Source organism: Vulpes vulpes, chromosome X (assembly GCF_048418805.1).
Source record: "Vulpes vulpes isolate BD-2025 chromosome X, VulVul3, whole genome shotgun sequence".
Taxonomy (NCBI): domain Eukaryota; kingdom Metazoa; phylum Chordata; class Mammalia; order Carnivora; family Canidae; genus Vulpes; species Vulpes vulpes.
This window is the reverse complement of record NC_132796.1, coordinates 5,535,442-5,562,711: the sequence shown is the minus strand read 5'-3', so window position 1 is coordinate 5,562,711 and position 27,270 is coordinate 5,535,442. Positions and strand designations below refer to the sequence as shown.

General features: G+C 43.8%; 1 protein-coding gene across 1 annotated transcript in view; it reads left to right on the top strand.

The window, feature by feature from the left end:
* Positions 1–4,707: 4,707 nt before the first annotated feature.
* ANOS1 (anosmin 1) overlaps positions 4,708–27,270 on the top strand; it is a 182,562-nt gene continuing 159,999 nt past the window's right edge. The window contains exon 1 of the mRNA XM_026015316.2: positions 4,708–5,009. Coding sequence (XP_025871101.2) covers positions 4,803–5,009 — 207 coding nt within the window. The 5' untranslated portion in view covers positions 4,708–4,802. The remainder of the gene's footprint in view (positions 5,010–27,270) is intronic.

Below are 27,270 nucleotides of genomic sequence, written 5' to 3'. Positions count from 1 at the left end.
ACTTCAGTGGTGAGATCAGCTAGAATAGGTTCTTACATGCCTGCAGAACAGGTGCCAAATTTAATACTAATAGGTTGATGGTGACTTTGGGGGAAGTGAGATAAAAGAGCAGGAAGACAAGCTCCTGAAAAGAATTAGTCGGTTGAAATCATGTTCTTCGACAATCCTTTGTATATTTTGCCCAGAAAAGTTTTAGATTTCATTAAACTACTTTTCAGTGCACAAAAGTAATAGCAATTTTCTGATGCTTCTTAATAAAATCTTAGTAAATATCAAGGTGATTAATAAAATTGATACCTTTAAACCTGTAAATGCAGCAACTGAATTTTTATAATCTCACTGAAGAGGACAATGTGTCATATGCTTATCCCCAAATAGGATATTGTCATTGCACAATGATTAAAAAAAAAAAAAAAGCAGATGATTACAAATGAATGTGAGTGTCCTTTTCTACAAAGCACAATATTTTCAATGGCCCTAATGCAAAAAGTTATCATTTATTTTTTTAGAACTTTATTTATTCATGAGAGACACAGAGAGAGGCAGAGACATACACAGAAGGAGAAGCAGGCTCCCTGTGGGGAGCCTAATGCAGGGACTCAATCCCAGGACCCCAGGCCTACGCCTTGAGCTGAAGGCAGAGATGTTCAACCACTGAGCCACCCAGGCATCCCAAAAAGTTATCATTTTCATTTGTAGAAGGATGACATTGGTTCTTGGGGACCAGAGCAGTAAGAAGTACCATAGAGGTTCATCCCATTCTTGCCTGAAATCCTACTACAAAAGATGGAAACCTGATATTTATCCATTCAGTTGTTAACTGCATCCCATGCTCCCCATCTCAGCATTTTTTTCCTCTTAAGGGCTCTGAATATTCCCTGGATCATGCAATTCCAAGCTAAGCAGAAAGGATAAAGGCTGGAGAAGGATAGCATAGTTTAAAAAAGAGTCCAGAAGGGCAGCCCGGGTGGCTCAGCTGTTTAGCGCTGCCTTCAGCCCAGGGTGTGGTCCTGGGGACCCTGGATCGAGTCCCACATCAGGCTCCCTGCATGGCATGGAGCCTGCTTCTCCCTCTGCCTGTGTCTCTGCTTCTCTCTCTCTCTCTCTGTCTCTCATGAATAATAATAATAATAACAAAAAAGAGTCCAGAAGAGTCTTCTTCCCAAAATTTTGAGAACTTAGTCTGCACATGTAGTTGTGAGAATGAGTCAAGGCTCTAGCAGGGGGACATTTCTTGGTTTTCTCAAATTTTCTTTTCCAGAAGTCAATTGCAGTTTCTGAGACTAAGTGCATGTTATTATGTCATCAGATGAAGGCAATTAAATTCATATGTGAGTGGGTTGTTTTCTAAATCAATTATCTGTAAAACCTGTCCCTGGTTCACAGGCAATAGGAACATTAGGTGTAGTTTAAAAGTTGAGATTCCAGCACCCTACCCCAGATATGGCTGAGCTGGAATCTCTGAACGTGGAGTCCTGAAGTGTATACCTTTAGCAAGCTTCCCAGAGGGTTCTTACTCTCTGCTTAAAAACAAACAAACAAAAACCCCAAAAAACAAAAAGGGAAAGGAAGAAGAAACTCATATTCTAAATAAATTGCAAGGAAAGGACATAGCTAACTTCGTGGAAACTGTGAATGAGGGCCTTATTTTGTGTGTTTCTTCTAGAACCTGACCAAGGTGGGCCATACAGTTTGGTCTTTGTTCACATAGATAGAAATGAGTCAGTTAAGACCCTTTTCCATTGTCCTTGCTGGATGGGTGTTTTGTCTATTTGAAGTCAAAGTGAAGTCAATATAAGGTTCATTTCTTCTCCAGACTAAATTCAGACCATGGGGTTCAAGTTGACATTGAAGTAAGGCTTGCTAGCTCTTTGTTACCAGTGCACCTGGACAATTGTCACCCACCCATTTATCTACCATCCCTTCTATACACTTAGAGTTCTCTTATCATGTGGTGGATCTTCATGACCTTTGAGAGCTTAGCCAGTCCTGTCAAAAGTTAGGGAGCTTCCATGAGCCAACTTGCAGGGTGAACTACATCATAAACTGGACACATGTAAGCAGAAGAAAACCCTTAGATTTCAGCTGTTACTCTGATGTGACCGAGATGTTTTCCTTTTAAAAGTTACTTTAAACCAAAATTAACATAAATAACATAAAAAAGGCCAGCAAATGCTAAAACAGGAAAGCAATATGACTGCAAGTATGATTTTAACATATGCATAAGGTGGCCCTATATGTTTAAATCTCAATCTTTCTGTTCAACCAACTAGATGTTCTCTTTTGTGGTTTATTAGAAAATGCATTTATTCATGGAAATGAATATGCTGTGGAACCCATATAAGTAGCACACACACTGCTTTAAAAAAAAAAAAACAGTGATCTCTTTGAACATTTGAAGGCTGTTTTTAAAAGCTCAGCATGCTTGTTCTTACGATTTCACTTTCTAGAGTATAAGTTTCATGATACGACATGCAAAGTTATAAATCAAAGATACCGTAAGAAAATGTAGGCATGCGTTATATCCTTACCTTCAGCAACACTAGGTATTTGCTTAACTTTAAAACTTAAATGCAATGGAAAGCTCTGATATAGCTTTTGGAAATGTTTTTAGTCATTCCCAGTGAAAGTGATAAGATTTAAAAGACAATTTCTGTATTCAGACATCACTCCTCCATTCACTGCTAGGAGGCCATATCACCTTCCAGCTTGGGGTCACCATGCTTAGCTTCTTTGCTCAACTCAGTATTACCTGTTTAACATACTTTAAAAAGATTTCCATTCACAATTCTGAGCATCTTTTAAACTATTGAGCTCATGCCTAAGTTTTTTTTTTTATGTCTTTTGCTCAAGTGCAGTATTGTGACACATAGAGCTGGCTGCATTAACTCAACCCTTGTTCAAAATTAAAAATCAAGATGGTGACAGAACATTAAATCAAATGTGGGTCCTTCTAGATGGCCTCTGTATGGTGGTACAGGTTGCACACTCCTGAAGCCAGTTCTTCCTACAGAACCGTTTGAATGAGCCCACTCTGATTTTTAAAAATTCATTGAGAAACACACTAAGCAAAGAATTCTCTTTGGCCTTGCTGACTTAATTATGTGAGGAAATATACATAGAAGATGATATGTTTTGAAAAAGAACCATAGGTATAATAGGATAACTGTAGATGGTTGTTGTCATTATAATTTAACAGGAAGACCTTAAAACCAGAGTGGAAAATGTGCAGAAGAATGGGGATGGGGGAGGGGTTGGAAATTGGTAGGAGCCTAAGTTCTATGTGAAGAAGAATCCCAGTTTGTGATGTATCTCTGGGCAGGTTGGGTGCATCTAGACATTAGCTGTGCTTGGTTGTGTGCTTGTGGAGCTACTAGGTTTTGGAACACGTAAGTGCCATTGTGTATGAGAATGTGGAGAGGTCGGGACACAGGAGTATCAGGTGGTCAGCACCCGCATATGAGTGTGTGTGGGTCTTTGTGGTAAAGAAATAACCCCTTGCGTCAAGCACGGCCTTCAGGATCACAGCTCTGTCTCGGGCCTCCTAGCTCCTTGCTGTCACTTCCCAGGGGAGCTCCGGGAAGCATCAGCTTTGTTACGGGTGGCGTATTATAGGTGCTGCCACAGCTCCTTCCGTGGCACAGCCCCCTCTAGGGACGGGGAATGTATGTGGCAGAGAGCATGGGAAAAGATTGGAAGAGATGGGGATCCCTGGGTGGCGCAGCGGTTTGGCGCCTGCCTTTGGCCCAGGGCGCGATCCTGGAGACCCAGGATCGAATCCCACGTCGGGCTCCCAGTGCATGGAGCCTGCTTCTCCCTCTGCATGTGTCTCTGCCTCTCTCTCTCTCTCTCTGTGACTATCATAAATAAATAAAAATTAAAAAAAAAAAAAAGATTGGAAGAGATGGTGGGGCTGAATCTTGAGGCTTGGGGCAGATACAAGGGGAAAAGTTGGAGGAAGATTTCTGTTTTGAGTAACTCACCCTGGGAGACTAATGTTAACCAGAAGAACCGACACCCAGGGAAACAAGGAGTGTCTACCTGAGAAATGTCACCTGCCATGTACTCAGATCGGTTTCCAGGTAGTATTAGGGAAAGAAGGGCTGAAGAAGGAAGGAAGGAAGGCAGGCGGGAGGGAGGAAGATGTCAGTCAAATGTGCTTGCCTGGCTTCTGACTCGTCTTATAACCATTTCAGTTGTTCCTTAGCTCCTTCCACTATTTGGGAAAAAAGGAAATTAAAATATGCGAAAGTACGAGCGAAGCTTGCAGCCGGGGAGGAAGCCTACGACGTGCAGGCGCTGCGGCCTTCCGTGGGTGGGCAGGTGGGCAGCTGGGACGCCCTTGCGGGCCCCGAGGCCCTCCTTTCCAAGAGGGCACCTGCATGCCAGGCCCGGGCTCGCTCACACCTGAGCTTTACCTGGATGTGGGGCGGGGGGCGGGACGCGGACTGTGGGGGCGCCTGCGTGGGAGACCGGCCACCCAGAGTGGGGCGCCCCGGGGGAGCGGGCGGGCGCCGCCCTGCCTTGCAGCGCGGGGGCTCGCCGCCCCTCGGACCTGCCCACGGCCCTCCGCCGGCCCCCCTGTCACTCACTTGCCTTGCAGCCAATGGCGCGGCCGCCTGTCACCCTCACCCCGCCCCGAGGCCGGCGGGGAGGAGGTTGGCGCGGCGGGCGCGGGGCTGGAGTTGAATGATTGAACTTTGCAGCGGAGTTGCGGCGGCCGCGAGGTTCCCGGCAGTGCGGCCCCGGCGCGGAGCGGGAGCCTCGGCCAGCGCCCGGCGCCGCGCCCCCGACCCGCAGCCATGGTGCCCGGGGCGCCCGGCGCGGCCCTGAGCCTCTGCCTCTGGCTGGCGGCCTCCGGGGGCTGCCTGGCTGCCGGCCCCGGCGCGGCGGCCGCTCGGCGGCTGGACGAGTCCCTGTCGGCCGGGAGCGTCCAGCGCGCCCGCTGCGCCTCCAGGTGCCTGAGCTTGCAGATCACGCGCATCTCCGCCTTCTTCCAGCACTTCCAGGTACGGGAACCGCCGCCGCCGGGGCCGCCGGGGCCGCCGGGGCCGCCGGGGCCGCGCGCCCAAACTTCTCTCCGGGCTTGGCCGGCGGGTCCCGCTTTCCTGCCGCGTGCGTCTTGCAGCCGGGGCGCTCGAACCCGCGCGTTGCGGCCGCCCCCTTGCTCCCGGGAGGAGAAGGAAACCTGCAGCATCTTTCCGTAACGGCCCCTCCGCAGCGGGAACGCGGGGCGCTCGCCCTCCGAGCCAGGCAGGCCCGCGCTGCGGGTGCCGGCGCGCGGCTGTGCGCGTGTTACTTTCCCCGCACTTCCGCGCGGGACGCCCGGCTGCGGGCGGCGAGTCCCGCAAGGTCCCGGGCGCCGCCAGCACGGAGAGCGAGGCCGGCAAGGCGCGCCCAGCTGCGCCCCGGGACCCGCGCCACCCGCCCAGCTCCGCAGGTGCCCGCGGCCGACACTTTTGTCTCTGCTGAGCGGCGCTTTCGCGTTCGGCGGGCCCGGAGCAAGCGGCGCACCCTCGGAGCCCCAGGCGGGTCCCGGGGCCAAGTGGTGTCTTCCAGAACGTGTGCGTTGGGGAGGGGGCCGCTGGTAGCTGTGCGCGCCCCAGCTCGGAGCCCCGGAGCCTGTAGGTCTACTCAGGGGACAGTGTGGACAGTCAGGGAAGGGATGCAGGATCGGGGCTTACGGGGCCGTGTGTGCATGGATGCTCCCACAAGCGCCCTGGGGTCAGTGCCCCCCCCCCTCAGCCCGAGTTGGTCGTTGCAGCTTGCAGGTGGGAGAGCGTGTGTGTGCACGTAGGAGGTTTAGGGGAACGCACACGCGGCGCCTGTGGATGACCGGCCCGGTTGAGGGGAGCTCAGCGGCCAGGCTCCCCGCGGGTCTGGCGTGGGAACCCGCGATGCCGGGGACGCATTCACGCGGCTTGCGGATTCTGCGGAGGCGCGGCCGGTTGCCTTTCCCAGCGGGTCTCTGAAATCGTCCACGCAGACGCCTTATTTCTCTCGAGTGCCGTCGTCCTCTACCTGGCCCTCTCGCCTCTATGCTTAGCGGCTCACCTGTTCCAAGACTCTAACTCACTTCTGGCCGCAGGGAAAACTGCGGAGGCTAGATGGGGACCCAGGACTCTTTGGCAGGTTCTTAAGATAAGCCCTTTGACCTTAGAACTAAAGTGGACGCCCCTCCAGCCTGGGCAGGTTAAAGGGGGCTTTCCCACGGGCGCAGGGAACTGAGCTGTGAGAGGAGGCGACGGTAGCGACGGAGTCCCTGTAGCCTTCGGGGTGTTCATCCTGGCCTTAGAGCTAATGAAACCTGGCGCCCAGGGGCACCAGGACTCAAAGTCGGAGTCTTCAGAAAGTGCCCGAGCCCGCCGAGTTTGCGTGTGCCTGAGCGCGCGTCCTCAAGGAAGCAACACGTTAGTGGGCTTCGGAGAGACTGGCACCCTCTGCGGTCCTCCGGATTCCTTCGGGAAGGGGAAAAGCGAGTGCTGCCGTCCTGAACTGAAATTACGCGGACATCCTGGAGAGGGCTCCTCCCCAGCCACCAGGTTTCAACCCCCCCCTCCCCCCGCCCCTGCCCTGCCCTGCCCTGCCCTGCAAGTCTCTTTCCCCGAGAAGATGCTACACGATTGTTGAATCCACGACGAAACCCAACAGAGCAACCCATTCCTGGAGAGAAAGAGTATCTCTTCTTCCTTTCTTCTCTTCTTTCTCTCTTCTTTTTCTTTCTAATTGAATTGTCAGTTGCTGTAATTTATTTGTTTTACAGTTTAAGCGGCTAAAGAAGCAGTTTAGATCAAGCCAATTCCCGTGAAAGGCTTTTCTTGTGGTCTCCTGGCATGATTTCTCTTCGGAAGAAAAACTGCTGACAGAGTACACATTGCCAGACAACCCTGATTACATTTTAATTAGCTGGGGTGGGATACGCTGCAAATTACTGTTAGGACTTAATAACTGCTGTTTTTGCCATCAATGGCCCAGCCATTCGTGGAGGTTTAACCCTAACCTGGTAATGCCTATCTGATTTACCTAAATTGCAGGGATTATGCTTTCTTAAGATTTGAAAAGGCAGCAACACACTCTCCTTCTAAATCCTCCAGCCTCCCTGTCCCTCCCCCTTGTTAAATAATTGGGAGATGATGGAGGAGTCAGGCTGCTGCCAGCTCCTTGCCGGGCACGTGGTATCTATTAACAGCAAAGGCCGAGGCTTCCGAGGCTGGAGGAAGCCGGTGGAAGAGCCCCTTCTGTCAGGGTCACCCCACCCCCTGGTGCAAATAAGCCCAAACAGAAGGCTGTTTCTGGAGCAGGTGGCCATTTTCAACTTCTTTTACACAGTTCTAGGCATCTTTTTAAGGATGGAAGAAGGCTTGTCTCCATCCTTGAGGCTAGCGAAGTGTACAGATTCTTAGGTGTGACAGCGGCCAGGACTCAGCTATGGAGACCCCAACCTATGCGCTCGTGGTGTAGATGGAGACTTGAAGCCGCTAGGGGCAGTGCCCTAGAGTAGCAGGTCTGCAGAGGCAGGTGGAACCTGATTGTCTCTGTCCCTATTCCACATGCTCTCTAGCCTCCCAGCCCTGCAGTGATGAGGCTGTAGGGATACAGGTAGATACATGGTGCCCATCTGGTGCCTTTGCTTCTGCAGTGCTGGGCAGGCTTCACCTGTCCACTGTGCAGCCATCAACCGGGTCCCAAAGGACTCAATACTAATGCATGGGGATGGCAGTGGTGATGGGGGAATTCCTGAAATATTTGGTACAGCCCCTGACATGGAAAACTTCAGAATTTCATACTAAAGGGAGATAGATGGGTGAACTGCATCAGATTGCTACTAAATGCTGGCCTCATTCATGAAAAGAAACAGTACAGGTTAACACCTCACAGGATCCATTCCTGGCTCTGTGTGCAGGCCATTTGGCACATTGCCATTTCAAGTTTGCCCATACCATATACACAATGTTGTTAAGATCCCACGAACAGAGACAGTAGGGAAGGACATCTTCTGTCTGTGGAACAAAGATGAGATCTGGGCTGTGGGGTATGGAGCAGGGATGTGGGCTTTGCAGCCAGGCAGGTGTGCTCTGCATCAGCTTTGCCACTTTGCAGATGGGTAGCTGGGGCAGACCACCTTCTTGAACTTCCAGCCTCTCGTGTCCCATGGGACAGAGGTACCTACGTGGCAAGGTGGAGATCATAGACCATGTTGGGGATAGTGAAAGTGATGGTAGCAATGGAGCAAACACTGATTGGAAGATTAGTAAGTACAGCCTCTGTACTAGGTGTCCTACAAGTCCTGTTTCATTGAACCCCATAGCAGCCATATAAAGAAGGTGGTACTATTTGTTTCCTAATTGATAAGCAAACAGAGATGCTGGGAACATAGGTTACTCACACAGCTAATAGACAGTGGAGTTGGGTCCCGAATGACAGTGGCTACTGGTTTTTGGTTTTGTTCTTATTTTTGAGTTTTATTGGTTAATTGGTTTACTTCAAGACTAACTACCTAATAATTCTTGGGACTCAGCGCAAAATGAAAATGTATAGTCCATTCTTTCAAATAGCAAGAAAAAAAGTTAAAGATGCTTTTCCTTCTTCTGTGGCTCTTTCCATTTGTCATGGTGTTTCAGATTTGCTATTCTGTGCTGTTCTCAGTAAAGGAAAATTTAAAAATTAAGTTTTTGGTATGGATTTTGCACTTCATCTTTATATTATTCAGTGCCGGTTTTATGTGCAAACCTCAGAGCATTTCACTTGTATGCAGAATCACCAGCATTTCACACTTTGTATTTCCTGGCTCATGCCTGGAGAGTGCCAGATGCATACATGCTTGCTCAGCCATAACACTTGCTTGGTACTCTCTTCTGCAAGCTTCTAGACCATTGCATTGCACTTTGTTTTAGATGTTGTCCTCAGAAAGTTGAGCCAGGGGTCTCTCTCTCTCTCCCCTACTGTTCAAATGACAGCCAGTGGCAACCGCCAAGTCTACTGCAGCCTCCTTACTGGATGCAAGTACATACCTGTACCAGGGATGGGCTTGCTCCCTGAAAGTCTTGGACTCTGGCTGCCCACCCACCAAACACATGGTGTTGCTTCTGGCACGAGGTGAGGGCAGCCACCACTGTATTCTGGGATGCTTTGGCTCTTGCATGCATCAACCCTCCTTGGACCTTTGTCCATGTCCCTGCAGGGCCCAGAGTGTGACAGTCATTTTGGGGCAAGAAGTAGGAAGGGAGAAGCTGGGTGAAGACTGGGGTGCCAGGGGCAAGGGAGTGGGTAGTCGAGAACTTTTCCTGAGGAGGTGAAGGAGCAGTGGGAGGCAGGATCGTGTGTGATCTGAGGCTCCAAACCTCCAGAACAAGCTCCAGTATTCCATCAGACTTCTCATATGAAACATGAACTCAGGATAAAAACACTGAGATTTCAATATGGTGACCCCAGAGCATTAAGCCCCAGGTACTGTCCTTTTGAGCATGGACCACATGCATTGATCATATGTCCATGAAGCGGCCCTGGTGTGGGTTTTTGTATTTCAAAGGTGCAGAACACTTGGGAAGGCTTAAGCCCACTTGCCATGGAGGTTCTTCCTAGAGTTTTCCACAGCATCAGAGCTTATGGTGTTGACCAGCGTTCACTTGGAAAGAAACTCTACACTTGTTTTTTCAACTTCCCTAGGATATTAAAGAAGAAGGAAAGGAGGGAAGACTGTGTCTGAAATAAATTCCTCTTTAGCGAATCTCATTTAACTTAAGAGTGACTCCCTCTCCCTCCCTCTTATGCTAGTTGGGATATTCCTAGAGGAGCCCACTGTTGTCTCCCTTGGTCCTGTGCATTATGGCAAGCATGGAGCTCAGTTTCAGAGGCTTAACGATAGAGTCATTTCACTAAGTATTAGAAGACTTAGAATCTGCGCTTTCCGTGCTCTAGAGAATAGGACTTGGGAACAAATAGTAGCCCATGTGCAGCAGAGGAGGGGGGAGTGTGTCTGTTTCTTTGCCAGAACTCAGCCCTGCTTGGGGAAACAGTGGACCTTCGTGTTGGAAGATAAGTAGCAGGTTGCTGGCAGCCTTGGCCCCATGGGTCTAGAATTTTATTAGTGGTAAGAGATTCTTGTTTAATGGGACATTATTCACCCTATAAAGTACCACTGATAGGCTCGCTTAGGTAGCTGATTAGAGAGATCAGAAGCTTTTCCTAGCAGTAATTGGAAGCTGTTTGTTTTGGCAGAAGGGAGAACTAAGCTGGTGATTAGCTCATTCTACTTAGAGGACCAGCTTCTCCTCCAAGAAAAAGTAAATAAACAATTAGGGCATCAAAAACCCTTAGCTGCCACAAATCAGCCCTAGGCTCACTAACTTTTGGAGGAGCACTTTTGTGGTGAATATACCCAGCCCTGGTGTGTCACTCTGCCCTGCAGTGAGTTGAAGTTACACGCCAGAATGGCCAGGCATTTAGAGAGTCTCCAGAAGGAAAGCCATTCTCAGCTTTGGCCCTTCTATTTCCTGGTCTGAGTCCCTGGGTCTCTGGCTGTGTTTCTAAGAATTTCTGAACTTAACCAAAACTAAACAGGAAGCTATTCATGGCAAATTTTTGTGTTTTTTTTTTTAATATTTTATTTATTTATTCATGAGAGACACAGAGAGGCAGAGGGAGAAGCAGGCTCCCTGAGGGGAGCCTGATGCAGGACTAGATCCCAGGGCCCTGGGGATTGTGACCTGAGGCGAAGGCAGATGCTCAACCACTGAGCCATTCAGATGGCCCAGGTTTTGTGTTTTTTAATTTAGTGTTTCTCCTTGAATGTGATGTAAAAGTCGATCTCCTTGTATTGTAGAACATTTAGAAACACATTAAAAAACACTTATTGACTTGTTCATTCCTTTGTGTGCTATGTCATTAAAGAAGTATATGTATGCTTTTATATATGTTTATATTGTAAATATTTATATACGTTTGTACGTATTTCATACAATATCCTATATGCGTGAATGTGGTTGAGGGCCTAACTTAGACTTAAAAGTTAATGTTGGTGTGTTTCCACATAAAAAACTGAATCACAAATTAGGAGGTTATTATTTCTTTGAAATGGGTTCACCAGATTGCATTATATAACCTGTCCTTGTATGTTTCTGTGGGTATAAAAGTAGGGTTAGGGGGCACCTAGCTGGTGCAGTGGGTAGAGCCTGCGACTCTTGATCTCAGGGTTGTGAGTTTGAGCCCCACGTTGGGTGTAGAGATCACTTAAAAATGAAAAATAAAAAAAACCTTTAAAACAACTGTAGGGTTAGAGAGACTTATGAAAGGGTTAGTGGGCTCAGCTTGTATTAGCTCAGACATGGAGAGGTTCTTTTGCATCACTTGGCAATGCTTTATAGAATTCTCTCACACAATTTTGAAGGTGGGGGCTTGGGACAACAATCAGTGCAATATATTGATATTATCAAAATACATTTTACATATGAAAAACTGGAGCCGGAAGATGGCCAGTGCCCCATCGCCATGCCCTGGTGCGGAGCACTGCAGGACTTACTTTGGAAGACCTGTTGAGCTCCAGACCTTTCGCGTTCCAGTGCTGGCTGCCTCGCACATTTCTGTTTCACTTACTCTGGACTCCGTGTTGTGGAAGTGTGTAGTCAATCAGCATATGGCATTTATTAAGTATGACCTAGTTTTTCCTCTTTACATTAATCAAAGATACCCCTAACTCTTTCAAGCTTCAGATCAGCAGGAGGTCGCCCGCATTACGGAGCAGACTGATAAAGCCGCTTCCTGACCTCTTAGTTAACCGTGTACCATCATCTTAGGAGAATGTGTAACTTCTTCTGGATTCTCTGAAATATTGGAACTGGGTCATAGACGCCTATTCCTTCTCAGTAGATGCTGTTGGTGACCTTCTGTCCCTCACCTCCCTAACCCCCAGCTCCTGTCTCAGCTGCTAATGGCTTCCAGCTGCTCCTCGCTTAGAGCACAGCCTTCTGCCCATGGGCATCATCTTGCCAGCAAGGCAACGACCCTCCTCCCTCCTTGGGGGCGAATCTTGCCGTGGTCTCTGTGCTGGCAGCTATGGGAGGCTAGCTCCCTGCTGGAATAACTCTTGGGTGCAGTTTGTGCTCCAGAGCATTGCCTGGGAGCAGCCTTCCGCGGGCCTCCAGCTGAGATCCCTTCCCTGCCTCGCTCCTTCTCCTGCTTCCTTCTCTCTCTTGGCTCCCCCCAATTTATCACATACGCAGGAAGCCCCTTTGCAGCCTCTGCTTTGAGGGCACCCGATCTCCGACACCTACCTTCAGAGATACCTGATCGAACTCTATACAATTGTTTTTAAGATTGCACAACTTGGTGCTTTTAGAAATGACTCATCCAAGCACATACAGATGGTAGATAGAAGCAGGGAAAGAGAACCAGCTTTCACAACTCTCAGCTCAGACTTTTTCCCTTTAAAAAAACAATCTTGAGATTTTACACAAGTTAAAAAAAAAAAAACCTTCTAAATGAAGAAGCACTTAGAGTCGGAACATTTTGGAGTTTATGTCTCCTGATGATTTCGGTACAAAGATTTCAAATCTTGAGCCTGATAAGTAAGCGCATCATGCTCCCTCATTGGCCATGTGAAGTGTACGCACTGTTTAAGCAAGCTTGAAATAGTTACGTGGCTGTTGGACGATCAATGGGGTAAGAGGACATTGTTAACCACAGTACCCCCTGCAGGTCTAGGAAGATGAAAAGCAGGACCAATTAGTGCAGCTATTTACCAACTTTGGATTTACTCAGTGAGCAACCAGGGAACCACATCCGCAGGATCCAGAATAGGCTCTATATCCTTAGATTTCAAATGGTGAGTGGAAGCATTGGTTCCACACGGTGAGTGGAGGCATTTTTCCTGGTGGTGGAGAAGGTTGGATGAAAGTAGTAATCCTTCGGGTGCCTGGGTGGCTTAGTCGGTTAAGCATCTGCCTTTGGCTCGGGTCATGATCCTGGGTCCTGGGATTGAGCCCCATGTAGGGCTCCCTGCTTGGACAGGAGTCTGCTTCTCTCTCTCCCTGCTCATGCTCTCTCTCTCTTGCTATCTATGTCTTTCTGTTAGATAAATTAATAAAATCTTTTTAAAAAGTAGTAATCCTTGATAGTAATTAAGTAAAGAAAGGAATATGGGAACAGTGTTGTGGCTCATTTTAATGTAAATAACAGACTGTGTAGATGCTCATTCTGTTTCTCCCTTAAAAAAAAAGTTCCATTTATTTCAGCTAATATTGAACAGGATGGGTTGCAGTAGTTTCAAAGATGAGATTGTAAGATCCCTGCTCATGAGGATCTTACTGTCTAGTAGGGGCTAAGACTTATAAACAGACAGCTTTGGTCCACACATGACTGCAAGGATAGTTATTGGTATAAGATCTCTGAGGAAGGAGCTTATTCCTATTGGGGAGAGTGTCCAGGTGACAGTTGAGCTGAACCTCAGACATTGGGTTATTCTAATCCAGAGCAACCAACATGAGTAAATGTGGACTTTGGTCTGTCTGTTGGGGACTCTTAAGTGTCCGTAATGGACCTGATAGGATGACAGGCCCTCAGCTAGCAGCCAGGGTTTAGAACTTGTCCCTGGGAGCTGTAACAAAGCTCACGTCCTTTGTTCTGCAGATCAGGTTAAAAACATGCGCAGGCCATTACACTTAGAGGTGTGTGTATAGCTCTTCTTGCTGGTTCTTGCTGCTCTGGTTGAGCCATAGGCTATACTACTGGCAGCTCTGCTGCTCTTCATTTGCTCTTTATGGAGATCTTGCCAGCACCCCTAAGAAAGAGCCCCCCAGATGAGCATAAGAAGGTGGAAGGAGGCTGCCCATTCCATCTCCTTGCCATCATGCTTATAACAGGACCCTGGTCTGAACTTGTGGGGGTGGACCCAAAGTAAGAAACTCTCCTGAACTACTGAGCCACAGGTTAAAATGTATTTAGCATTGCATTTTATAGTGTCTTGGTGTTGACAAAGTAGTTTCACATAAAATATCTGTTTGACCTCCACAGCAACTCTGTGAGGTCAGGAGTGTTATTTTTCTTTTACAGATAAGGAAATTGAAGGTCTGGAAGTGAGGTAACCAAGGCTTTATAGCAGAACCTCAAGCACTAATTGTCATATTCCCAAATATTTATACTAAATGACCCTGCTTCTCAGGATGTTAACAGTGAGAGAAGACAGAGTGGAAATATCAACTGTAATGTAATTGAGAATCATGGAGTATTTAGGGGAAATATTGCTACATTTCTCATTGGCTCTGGAGGTACCACTGCATCACAGAGTGGAACAGTTGTGGATAATTGGAAGATTAATGGAATGATAGAAAAAGCCTTAAAAAATACCAGCCCATCTACACCCATCCCTTGTCCATTTAACCATCCAAATATTTCTTCCAACCAATAAGAATCTGTCAAACATAGTCATCTTTCAAATATCTTAGGTTCTAGGGGGCCTAGCATAAGTGAGATGTACTTCCTACCCTCATAAACTTTATTGTCTGCTAGAGAGAGAGAGAAATGTTGAAGCAAACAGTTGTAAAAAATTTTGAAGTGAAGAAAGAAACTATTATAATCACATTATTTAAAATCTTCCTTTATGATGGGACACCTGGGTGGCTCAGCGGTTGAGCATCTCCCTTGGGCTCAGGGCGTGATTCTGGGGTTCTAGGATTGAGTTCCGCATTGGGCTTCCTGTGGGGAGCCTGCTTCTCCCTCTGCCTATGTCTCTGCTTCTCTCTCTGTGTCTCTCATGAATAAATAAAGAAAATCTGTACGACCCAGCAATTGCACTACTGGGTATTTGCCCCAAAGGTACTGATGTAGTGAAACACCAGGACACGTGCACCCCAATGTTCATAGCATCAATGTCCTCAATAGCCAAACTGTGGAAGGAGCCACGATGTCCTTTGACAGATGAATGGATAAAGAAGATGTGGTCTATATACACAATGGAATATGACTCAGCCATCAGAAGAGACGAATACTCACCATTTGTTTTGACAAATGGAAACAGTGGATGGAACTGGAGGGTATTATGTTGAGTCAAGTAAGTCCATCGGAGGAGGACAATCATCATATGGTTTCACTCATACGGGGAATAGAAGAAACGGTAAAAGGGATTATAAGGGAAAGGAGGGGACCTGAGTGGGAAAAATTAGAGAGGGAGACAAAATGAGAGACTCCTAACTCTGGGAAATGAACATAGGGTTGTGGAAGGGGAGGTGGGTTGGGAGATGGGGTCACTGGGTGAGGAACACTGAGGAGGGCACTTGATGGGATGAACACTGGGTGTTATACTATATGCTGGCAAACTGAATTTAAATTTTTAAAAATGTAAAAAAAATCTTAATAAAATCTTCATACATGATGGTTTAATGCACAATCATAGTTTCTTAGATGAAGAGTTGTTTTTCTCCTAGAAATTGATTTTGTTTCTGTCCACCACCACTTTCACTTGTCTAGCAAACAGCAGAGTGTTACTGTGATCCTTGCAGAAATGTTTTGGGAACAGCCAGGCTCCTTAATGTGGTGGAGGCTGGTTTGCTCTCTGAGAGTAACAGAAGTCTTGGGACTTCAGCCTTGCTCTTGCTTCTTGGCTGCCATTGCGCTTCTGTATGGTGGTGGGGTACATTTGGAGTATTCGCAAGTGGTAATTGTAGCTCATATGTATGTGACAGCTACTCTCAAGAACTCGGTGTGCCTTCTGTGCTTGCTCTCTTTCTTTTTGTTTTGGTTCTGGGCGTATGTTTATACTTTATGATCCTTTCCAGCATCTGTGTAAGATATAAAAATTGGACAGTGAGGAGGGCTGCACATGAAAAGAACATGGTGACAAATTGGGGTTCTTTCATACACCAAGTGCTCAAATCTATCCTGAGGGTAATCTGAGAATAGCCTATCAAGAGGGAAGGAAGAAAAAAAAAATTAAAAAAATAAAATAAAATAAAAAAATTTAAAAAAATAAAATTAAATTTAAAAAATTTTAAAAAAAGAGGGAAGGAAGAAAAACTAAAAAAAGAACTAAAAAAACCTTTAAAATCACATTGTATTTACATTTTTGTTTTAAATTATAACATTTGTCACTTAATAAGTTTTTTACTGTCCAAGTTATTAATATCCTGTCAACTGGAGAAAATATTCTGTTACTGTGACCTCAGAAATAGATAATTTTGTTTTTCATATTGCCTTCTTTCTTTGAAAGGTAAGGTGAATAAGTTGTTAGCACTTAAATTGTATAATGTATGGTGATCCAAGTCTTTATCTTTGGGAAGTGCATTTTCCTACTTGGTATGCACAGGATCTCAAAATGCATGTTTCCCTTAATTTACTATCTAATCATCACTGATGGTTTTAAAAATTTCATACTTAATGTCTGTTATGTCCAAAGAAGTGATCATAGTATGAGTCTAAAAATAAAATATAAAAGAGTCCCTTTAATGAAACAAGAAACATTAATTTTGCAAAGTAATTCGTCACTTTCCAAAAAATGTCATTAATCACACCAGTGCGTGGGACCAGAGAAATGTTGGGACATCATTTACTTATGAACTTCAGAGATGTCTTTTTATTTATTTTTACACCTTTTTTCAAACCACTATAATATTATAATGCATTAATAATTCATATGTTTGAAACACATGAAATTATTTTTGGTGTTCCTCACTCCCTCTAATGCAAGTGACGTGCTTATCTAAAAACAAACCAGATGGGTTACATTCTTAGTTGGGAGGTTACTTACTGACAGCTCCTCTAAAAGAAAGGCTGAAACAGTTAAGAAAGTCTAAATGCAAACAAAAATAACGCTTTGAGGTTAAAGGTGATTTTACCTATTCACTGTGTTCCTGTTGGGTTAGTGTAAGTGGTTCATGCAATGTAAGTGAATCGACTCTTGTTTAATTTTCTGGTAACACATAATTGAGAGAGACAGCCCTTTTTAGACTTAAATAAATGTCTGTGCTCCTGTGTTTAAATGCCTACACAACTGGAAGTAATGGCACTCTTTTGAAATGTATATTGTTACACTTTGTGCACGGCAAAGATTGACAAAGGGACATGCAAATGTAAACTGCCAGGAGAGATTTAAAAGAGGGTACGCACCTTATATTAATATGTTGTCCTGTGCCCAGGGCCAGTTTCCCAAGTGCTGTTCTAAGAAACCAAAAATGCCAAGGAGCTTGGCATTTCAGGGCCATTAGCTTGCTTTCCAGCAGGAGTGGGTCCTTGCAGGATGCAAATACCAAGACCCTCTACAATCATGAGGGAATAATAATAATAATAATAATGGGACGCCTGGGTGGCTCAGCGGTTGAGCATCTGCCTTCAGCTATGGGCATGATCCCATGGTCCCAAGATCGAGTCCCACATCGGGCTCCCTGCATGGAACCTGCTTCTCCCTCTGCCTCTGTCCCTGCCTGCCTCTCTCTGTGTCTCTCATGAATAAATAAATAAAATCTTTAAAAATAATAATAATATGCCCCACATTTAGAGATGTGGAAATGTTTTCCGACAAACCTCCACACAGTTTCTTTTTGAGTTAACTCAGATTCCCTCCACCTATTCTTCACAGCAAGCTGCTTATTTTTAGTTGGCATCCCTTGCTTGATGGCCATTTCCCCCAGTGGGCAGTGTCTTACGCACGATAGAGGAACAACCTCTTACGAAGAAGACCACCCCAGCCATGTGGAGATCCGGTGGTGGCCAGGCCCCTGGGTTGAAAACCAGTCTTGCTTGACAGGCCTGCTATATAGGTGACTCAAGAAAAGGGAAAATTAGAGATTGCATCATAGCACAAACTTGGGGCTTGCTTTCTAGAGTTGAAGTCTGTTAATGATAAGAATGCCAAGTTTACACAGAAGTTACTGATTCATTTTTTTTAAAAAGAATTATTTATTTATTTGAGACACCAAGCAAGCATTTGTGGTGGGGGCAGGGTAGAGGCAGAGAGAGAGAATCTCAAGCAAACTCTGCACCTGGCCTGGATCCTGATGCAGGGCTCAATCCCACTATCCCAGCTGAAACCAAGTCGGATGCCTAACCAACTGTGCTACCCAGATGCTCCTGATTACTTTCTGAAAGAAGGAGAAAAACTTGGAGGTAGGTTGAAAGCAGTCATTGTTTGAAAGTGGGCATTTTGTTTCCCATTTTCTCTTTCATGTTTTGGGCTCTTGCAGCTCATTGGAACCAAGAACATTGCCCTTATAGTCTAACTTATGTACCCTACAGTTCCTTTCTTCTTTCCTGGGCCAGAGTGGGCCCTCAGCAGAGATTTGGTGGATCTCTCCAGCACCTCTTTGAATAGAAATGCAATCTCTCTTTCTGTTTCCCTCCCCTCTTTTTATTTTGACACTTGGCTGTACCATTTTGAAAGCAGTACAGCCAAACTCATTTGCTCATCATTCCAGAAATGGCCTACATCTGGGAAGTTATTTTCCCATTGGGCCAGAATCTAAAAGAAAGTAGGGAACATCTTTCCTGTGTTGTTGTTGTGTCCACATTTTTGTATCCGGGATTATGAGATCATGTCCTCACAGCTGCAGAGAAATTAAAAAAATTCTGGACAGAATGTATTCACTTGTTAAATATCACTCTGATCGTAGGATAACATATTTAGAGGTGAGACTATTTTACAACAGACTTCCATTTGTATTTTGATCCTTCTGTTATTCAGGAGCCGTGGACTTGTATAATATCCTTTAACCCATTTTTAGTAGAGCAAGATTTGTATAGCCTAGTCCCATTATTTACTCCACAATTTCATAAAAACAAAGAAAACAGGAGACTCCTGTTTTGAACAGTTATATGAAATTAGGGCTAAAATATTATTTTAGGGGTGCCTGGCTGGCTCAGTTGGTAGAACATGCGTGACTCTTGATCTTAGGGTTGTAAATTTTAGCTTCACGTTGGGTGTAGAGATTAATTAAAAATCTTTTTAAAAAGTTTTTATTTGCATACATGTGTCTGTATGTGTATTTCCATATGTGCCTAGTTTAAGGTTTCTCAATCCTGACGCTATTGATATTTTGGGGAGAATCATTCTTTGTTGTGGGGCTGTTTTGTGCATTTTAGAATGTTTAGTACATACCCTTTCTTGTGTTTACCCACCGGGGGCCGGTAATATCCCTCCCACCTGAGTCATGAAAAAAAAATCTATATAGGTATATCTCCAAACACTGGAATCAATACATGCCACAGGGCAAAAATCACTCCTGTTGAAAGTCACTGGTGTAATTTTAACTCTTTCTGCTTTACATTTCTCTTAATTTGTGTGTCTCTAGTTCAGTATCTGTAGCTAAATATGGGTATCTATACCTAAACACACACATGTATGTATGTATACATGAGTCTTTTATCACACATTCATGGGCCCTGTTTGAAGGAATAAACTCTAATGCAGAAACTAACAATTTGATTGCATTAACCATGTTCTGTTTCCCTTATAATTTGGGAGTTGGAAAGGTGTTCATTGATGTCTCCATTTGAGAATTTAGAAAAGACACTTGTTTTTATGAAATGCAATTAGAAAAAAATGCTTTGCTTCCATTGAATGGCAGACATTCTTTTGAAAAGTAACAATTGCATCTTTAATAACGCTGATTCTACACTGAATTTCACTCCAGAAACCAATATTGCACTGTATGTTAACTACTTACGATTTAAATTTAAAAAAAAAAAAGCAGATTCTGAGAATATAACCTAGCATTTGTGGATGTGATCCTTTAAGAAAACGTGGGGTTTATTTTCCAGTCATGAGCAGACTGAAGTTGGTCATGCTGCATCTTTTCCTTCAAATACCCGCTAATTTAAAATTTTTTAATTTTGTGAGCTTGTCCTAAAGTCTGACTTTCTTGGAACTTCTTCACAAGTAAACGGCTTTTTTTTTTTTTTTTGAAGAAGTTCTGTCTCTGAACTTTCTTTCAGAACATTTCCCTGCTATTTGCTCAAATTTCCTCACTTAGAACATTGTGGCAGTGAATGGGTAGAACTGATTCACCACGCCACACTACGATGGAATTGAGCCAGAGCAGAACTTCTCATGAGGTAGCTCCCCAGAAGTCTTGGCTGTTGTGGTTTAGATGAGTTAGGCACCAAATGAGAGTGCCTGGTGCTGAAAATTTGGGGCCTCAAAAATGAACATGTGTACCCTCGATCCTTGACACTTCACAGTCTGGTCTGCGAGCAAAAAAATAAAAAAGGAAGTAATTTAAACAACCTGAGGCTGAAGACCTCAACAGACACTTCACCAGGGGAAAATATACAGGTAGCAAACAAGCATGTGAAAAGAAGCCCCGTGTCATATGTCATTGGGAAAACACACATTAAAACTAGGATGAATACCACTCCACGCCTGTCAGAATGACCCAGATCTGGAATTTGGACAGCAGCAAACACTGGTGAGGATGTGGAGCAACAGAAATTCTCATTTGCTGCTGGAAGGAATGCAAAATGGTGCAGCCACTTTGGAGGACAGCTTGGCCATTTATGTTAAAACAAAACAAAACAAAACAAAAACAAAAACATAAGAAACAGCAAGCCCAAAAAGGGAATCATTTGCCTTCCAGGACAGCAAACCAAGACTTAATTACAATGTCAATGTATCCCAGGACTGTGAGCTTTTAATAGAGGACCTGAAATTTCCTGATCAGCTCTTGTGAGGTAATCTACATGATAAAAACTCTCCTATTCCCTTCCCCACAAAAGGAAGATGTAATTATCCTTTCTTCTCCTTCCATAATAACTTCCTGCTCTACCCTTTTCCTATGAAAACCTTCCATTTTGTGTGATACCTCAGAGCATCTCTCTTCGTACCAGGTGGGATGCTGCTTAGGTTCATGAATTGCTTAATAAAGCCAATTAGATCTTTACATTTACTTTGTCAAATTTTATTTTTTTTAACACAACACTAAATATACTCATTTGATCCAGCAATTGAGCTCCTAGGTATTTACCCAAATGAATTGAGGATTTCTATTTATAAAAACTTGTGCATGGATGTTTATACACCTTTATTCATAATTACCAAAATTTGGAAGCAACCAGAATGCCTTCAGTAGGTAAATGGAGAAATAAACTGTGGACCATCCAGACAATGGAATATGATTCATCGCTAAAAAAGTAATGAGCTACTAAGCCACAAAAAGACATGGAGGAAACTTAAATGCCTATTATTAAGTGACAAGCCAATCTGAAAAGACTTAATACACAATGATTCCAACTCTGTGACATTCTTGAAAAAGCAAAATACAGGAGACAATGAACAGATAAGTGTTTGTCGGGTTGGGGTAAGAAGAAGGAATTGGGTGAGCACAGAGGATTTAGGGCAGTGAAAGCACTTACATGGTATTGTAATGGTGGATCCTCTGGTGGGGGGGTATTGATAATGAGGGAGGCTGTGCAGGGGGCAGAGGATGTATGGGAAATCTCTGCACCTTTCTTGTAATTTTAGTATGCACCTAAAATTGCTCTAAAAAATTAAGATTTATTTTTAAATTTTTAAATTTAATTTTTTAATTTCAAAAGCTTACCCTTTGAAATTTGTTTAAGAGTGCTTACTTCTGTGGATAGAGAATGAAATTCAGATGTCTTATATGCGTTCATTCGTTACAGATTTCCTATTCCCTTATGATCCATAAGAATAGATTCAGTAGAATTTTTAATTGAAATTTGAAATCCTGGATAAGTATTGTGTTAGGAAAAAAGGGCATTGAATTCTAGGTCATCTATTCTAATATGAAAACATACTTGACTTCCCAGATGCTGGGTGCTTAAAATTCTGCAGATAACACATTTTTCTTGGAATTGATTTTTTTTTTTTTTTTTTTTTTTTTTTTTTGCAAAATGCAGCGTTTTCTTGGGGTTATTGCTCTTCCTCTTGTATCACATTTAATTCATCATGTTTTCTCAAGTGGTCTCTCATTAAAGCATGCTATCTTTTGAAGTTCATATTAAAATAACCCAGAATCATGATGAATGGCTTATAATATCATATAAGTCAGAATATAATTGACTACAAGGTGCTTTATTTTAGTTTGATTAATTATTCTGCACTCTCTAATGAATAACACATAAGTTAGCACAATGAAAAAGCATATATCACAAGTAAACAATGTGACAAAAATCTGACTTAAAGTCAATTAGAATGGGAAAAACATGTAGTTCTAGTATTTTTTTTCTCTCTGCTTACATTTTCCCCACTACAAATGAAAGTTGACTAAACTAAATCCTGAATCTTCCGGCCTATAAGTGTATATCAAGGTGGTAGATTTTGCTTTAGTATTAGAATGAGTACTTCTGGGACTTAATGTATTCTAAAACATGTCAATAAACTCTTCTGTAGGAATGCAAATGGAAAAAAAATCATTCTCTTTTATGAGGCATTGTATGTTTGTGCAAGTAGAAATTTTCAAATGGTTCTAGTTGTAATAGCAATAGAATGCAACTCCTGCTATCTGGAAACATCTCTCTGGCTGCAGTTAATACTTGTGAGTAATTAGCTTGATAACTTAAAATTAATCCTCTCCTGGTCAACATGCCAGAAACCAGGCAGTAATGTGCCTTGTGGGAACTGCTTATTAAGAACAACAGATCACACCTGTCAAGCTTCACAGCTGTCAAGCATCCATTTTGAAAAATAGTAGGGAGACTTGAGAGTACCTTTATTTTATTTATTTATTTATTTATTTATTTATTTATTTATTTATTTATTTATTTATTTATTTATGATAGTCACACAGAGAGAGAGAGAGGCAGAGACACAGGCAGAGGGAGAAGCAGGCTCCATGCACCGGGAGCCCGAATGTGGGATTCGATCCCGGGTCTCCAGGATCGCGCCCTGGGCCAAAGACAGGCGCTAAACCACTGCGCCACCCAGGGATCCCGAGAGTACCTTTAAACTCCTCTTTCTTTTTGTCCTATTCTCCTGAGCAATAAATAACTTCTTCCTAGAGTTGCTTCCTATGAAGATGCCCATAGATGGAGGTGAGGCCAAACAGGACTGGAGACCAACTGGCCACGTCTGTGCTGGATGTCATCACCTTGAGCAATCTGTGAAGACACAGACTTGACCTGATTTAAAATTGTACACGTGTCTGTGCACACACATATCCAAAGGTCAGTTTGTTGTAGGATGCAGAATGTTGTCTTTTTCAGTAACTGGAAAGCTGTGAGACACCTAAAAGCTGGATGAAGTACTCCATTTACTTAGCAAACTTGGGGAGAAAAAGAAAGAAGCATTTGGAGTGATATTTCTTGGAATCATGGGTAGCAAACTAAGATGAATTATTTTCCCTTCCCATTGAGGTTCTGCAGCTTTAGTGAAGGTCAGAATCACCCGGCAGACCTTTCAGCACACAGCTTACTGTACCTGCCTCCAGAATTTCTGATTCTGCAGGTTTGGAGTGAGACCCTAGAATTTGCATGTCGGACAAGCTTCCAGCCAGCGGCCTCACTTTGAGAACCATGGCTATAGACTTCTCCATGCACTAGGTTTCTCTCTAGTGGCTCTCTCTGCTCAATAAGATGTGCCAGGTTCTCACATTCAGCCCTTCCATTCTTGGACTCTTGGCCCCTTCATTCTTTTCATCTGCCTTCCTTCATCCAAGGTTATATTGACTTTATTAAGGTCTAGCTTATGATCCTATGAGGAGTCAGAGGTGGCTCCTTTGGTAGAAATGTTATTGAGGACACACTCAGTTTTACTATATAAGGGAGAGGGTTGGAATAGCTGTTGGCTGCTTTCTCTTTTGAAACCTAGGTTATGGTTCTAATTTGTTGATGGGGGAAGGAGCCCATTAATGCCTCCTCTGACCGTATGTGTTCAGGGATGCAGGTCTAGGATGAAGAATCCTTAAGGGGAGACTTAAAGAGGATAGTTCGTAAGTAGTCAGGGTCCAATTTTGAAAGGAAGTAAAGAACATAAAGTTGAGGGTATGGACAGTAGAAAAAAACATGGTTAAGAATAGGCTTATTACCTTGGGCGAGAACCATCTCTTTGTGAATGTGTGCTTGTTCCACACTTACTTAAGTGGTCCATTTTCACCAAAACCTGGACTGTTTGATCTAAAACAGTCTGCATTATGCTTAACAATTGCTACCTTTTTTTTTTTTTTTAAAGATTTTTAATCTATTTATTCATGAGAGAGAGAGAGAGAGAGAGAGAGAGAGAGGCAGAAGCAGGCTCCATGCAGGAAGCCTGACTCAGGACCCGATCCCAGGTCTCCAGGATCATGCCCTGGGCCGAAGGCAGGCACCAAACCGCTGAGCCACCCAGGGATCCCCAACAAATGCTATCTTATGATGCAAACATATGCTCTAAGAATTAAGTACTTTATGTAAAGACAGACAAGGGACAAGTTGTTGTCAGCAAGATGGAGAGACAGATGGATCAGAGTGAGACACTGTGCTCTGACATATGCCTGTGGCAGGGAGTCCAAAGTTAAAGAGTAAACACTGATAGTAATTTTTGAAGCCCATGGGAAATGTGCGTGAAAATACTAAGTCAGGGATTCTCAACTGAGGTGCAGGTTGGGGTGTGGTTCAAACAACATAGCATTTGCCCCATGGCTTTAATTTATTTTTGTCACTGGTATGGTTTGAATTGTGTCCTCTTACTTCCCAAATCCATAAGTTGATGATCTAATCTTCAGTACCTCAGAAAATGACCTTATTAGTAAAAAGAATTGCTGCAGATAGAATCAGTTAAGATGAGGTCATATCTGAGCAGGGTGAGCCCTCAATGCAATGTGACTGGGTCCTTATAAAAAGGGGAAACTTGGACACAGACGTGCATAGATGTGAGGCCACGAGTAGAGGCCACATGAAGATTAGACTGGCTCCCATAAGCCAAGGAAATGTGGGAAGTTAAGAAAGGCATGGAATGGATCCCTCCCCCTCCACCGAGCCCTCAACGAGAACATGGCCATATCGACATCTTGATTAAAGATCTCTAGACTCTAGAATTATGACAGTCAATTTCTGTTGTCTAAACCACCTAGTTTGTGGTACTTTGTCGTAGCAGCCCTAGGAAACTTATAGTCACTATTTTTCATTTTGATTTTAAATAATATTAAGAATAGTGTGGCATTGTGATTTATTTATTTATGTATATTTGGTAGTTTAGGTGACCAAAATATATTTCTCATCTGTTTGGTCTTCATCCACTGGTTCCTGGCTCCAAACCCTTGAAATTTCCTGTGACAGGAGTGATAGAGGTATTTTCTGTTTTGTTAATGAAGTGACTTTTGGAAAGCCCTTAAGTAAAGTAAGGATGGGGGCCAGTTGCTAGTGGCACCATCCTGTGAATAGAGAGTTGGAACTTTCAACCCTCCCCCTACATCCAGGGAGGGGAGAGGTGCTGGAGATTGAATCAGTCACCAGTGGCCAATGGTTTAATCAATCATACCTATGTAATGAAGCCTCCAGAAAAACCCCGGAGAGTTTAGAGAGCTCCTGAGTTTGTGAACACATGGAGGTGAAGAGCCTGGAGAGGACATGAAAGATCCATCTCCTTTCCCCATACCTTGCCCTAAGTATGTCTTCTATCTGGTTGTTCCTGAATTACAACCTTTTATTAAAAGACAGTCATCTAGGGGATCCCTGGGTGGCCCAGTGGTTTGGCTCCTGCCTTTGGTCCAGGGCGCGATCCTGGAGACTCGGGATCGAATCCCACGTCAGGCTCCCGGTGCATGGAGCCTGCTTCTCCCTCTGCCTATGTCTTTGCCTCTCTCTCTCTCTCACTGTGTGGCTATCATAAATAAATAAAATAAAATTAAAAAAAAATAAAAAAATAAAAGACAGTCATCTAGTAAAATGTTTCTCTTGAGTTCTGTGAGCTGCTCTAGAAAACTAATCAAACCCAAGGAAAAGGTTTTTGGAAGCTTAGTCTTTAGCATGATGGTCAGAAGCACAGGTAATAATCAGGACTTGAAGGACTGAGTCCTTTACCTGTGGAATCTGATGCTAGCTCTGAGTGGACAGTGTCAGAATTTATTTAATTCCCCAACACCCAGCTGGTGTCTGAGAACTCAGTGGTGTGGTGGTGGTGGGGGGGGAACCCACACTCCATCCCACACTGGCATTGGGGCAGGAACTCAAAAGAAATAGTATTCAGTGTTACTGGATTTTCATGTTCCCCCAAAGGGGTGTGATGGGTAATGAGTTTAATTTAGTGCAGCACTGCATTGAAGACCTGTACTGATTTTATACTTTATGAGGATATTGTGTCTTTGGAAAGACCTGAAACAACGAAATAATGTAGAAATTCATAAGATTGATCTTCCTTATAAGCAATTGAGAAAACCATTTTCTTTCTTATTATATCAGAACTTGAGGGTTCTTAGAATTCTGACTTCTCCATAGTTACTTACATGAGCCACCCAGGACTTTAGACCTCCCCGAGACCTTCTAAATTATTAACAGTCCCCACTTTTGTGTAAATCGTTCATTTTGTTGGACTTTGCATCTTGCCAGCTAGACTACCACTCTGACTTCAGATGATCACAAATTGTCTTCATAGACATCTCCATGACCATCTACAAAAACACTCATCACTTTAGAAAAGAAGAAATTGATTTTTTTGAAAGCTTGCTATTTATGATGTGACCTGGAATGTGAAATAGGTTCTTGTGACTCCACATTAGGCATGCTTTCTGTTAGAATATTCTTATTTGTTTGAATCAGCAAAGTGTTGCACATTTTTAGCCTTCCTGGGTTTGATCTACACAGGGAGAACGTTGGTCTCTGTTAACTCCTAAAATTCTCACAATGACCTAAAATGTTCCTCAGAATCTTGTGTTACCAATGTTGCTGATGGCTTTCACATATCTTTCAAATCTACGATGATGAATGACCCTTTGTGTCCAGAGAGTCCTGGGTGGGGTAGTTTTGGGGTTTAGTGCTATCATTGCATGCTTAGATCCTCTTTCCCAACCCATTCTGTACTTTCTTTCTCCTAATACATTGGTGAGCATTTTTCAGAAAAATTCCCCATATCACATTCACTTCCAAGATGTGGGTTGTTTACATCATCATCTTGGTCCTACCACTCTGAGTATTATGGAACTTGATAATGTCTATGTGATCTTCCTTCTTCATACTCACACGAGGTGGATCCTATGTTGCCCCATCCAGTTTTGACTTTTTTTTTTTTTTTTTTTTTTAGGTATTATAAATGTTTTGGAGAGAGAGATGAGAGGATTTTGTTAATTAGAGAATAGGGTATTAGCAAGCAGAAAGTCTGAACTGTAATTAAACTCCTCACTCCTTTACTCTTTATGCATT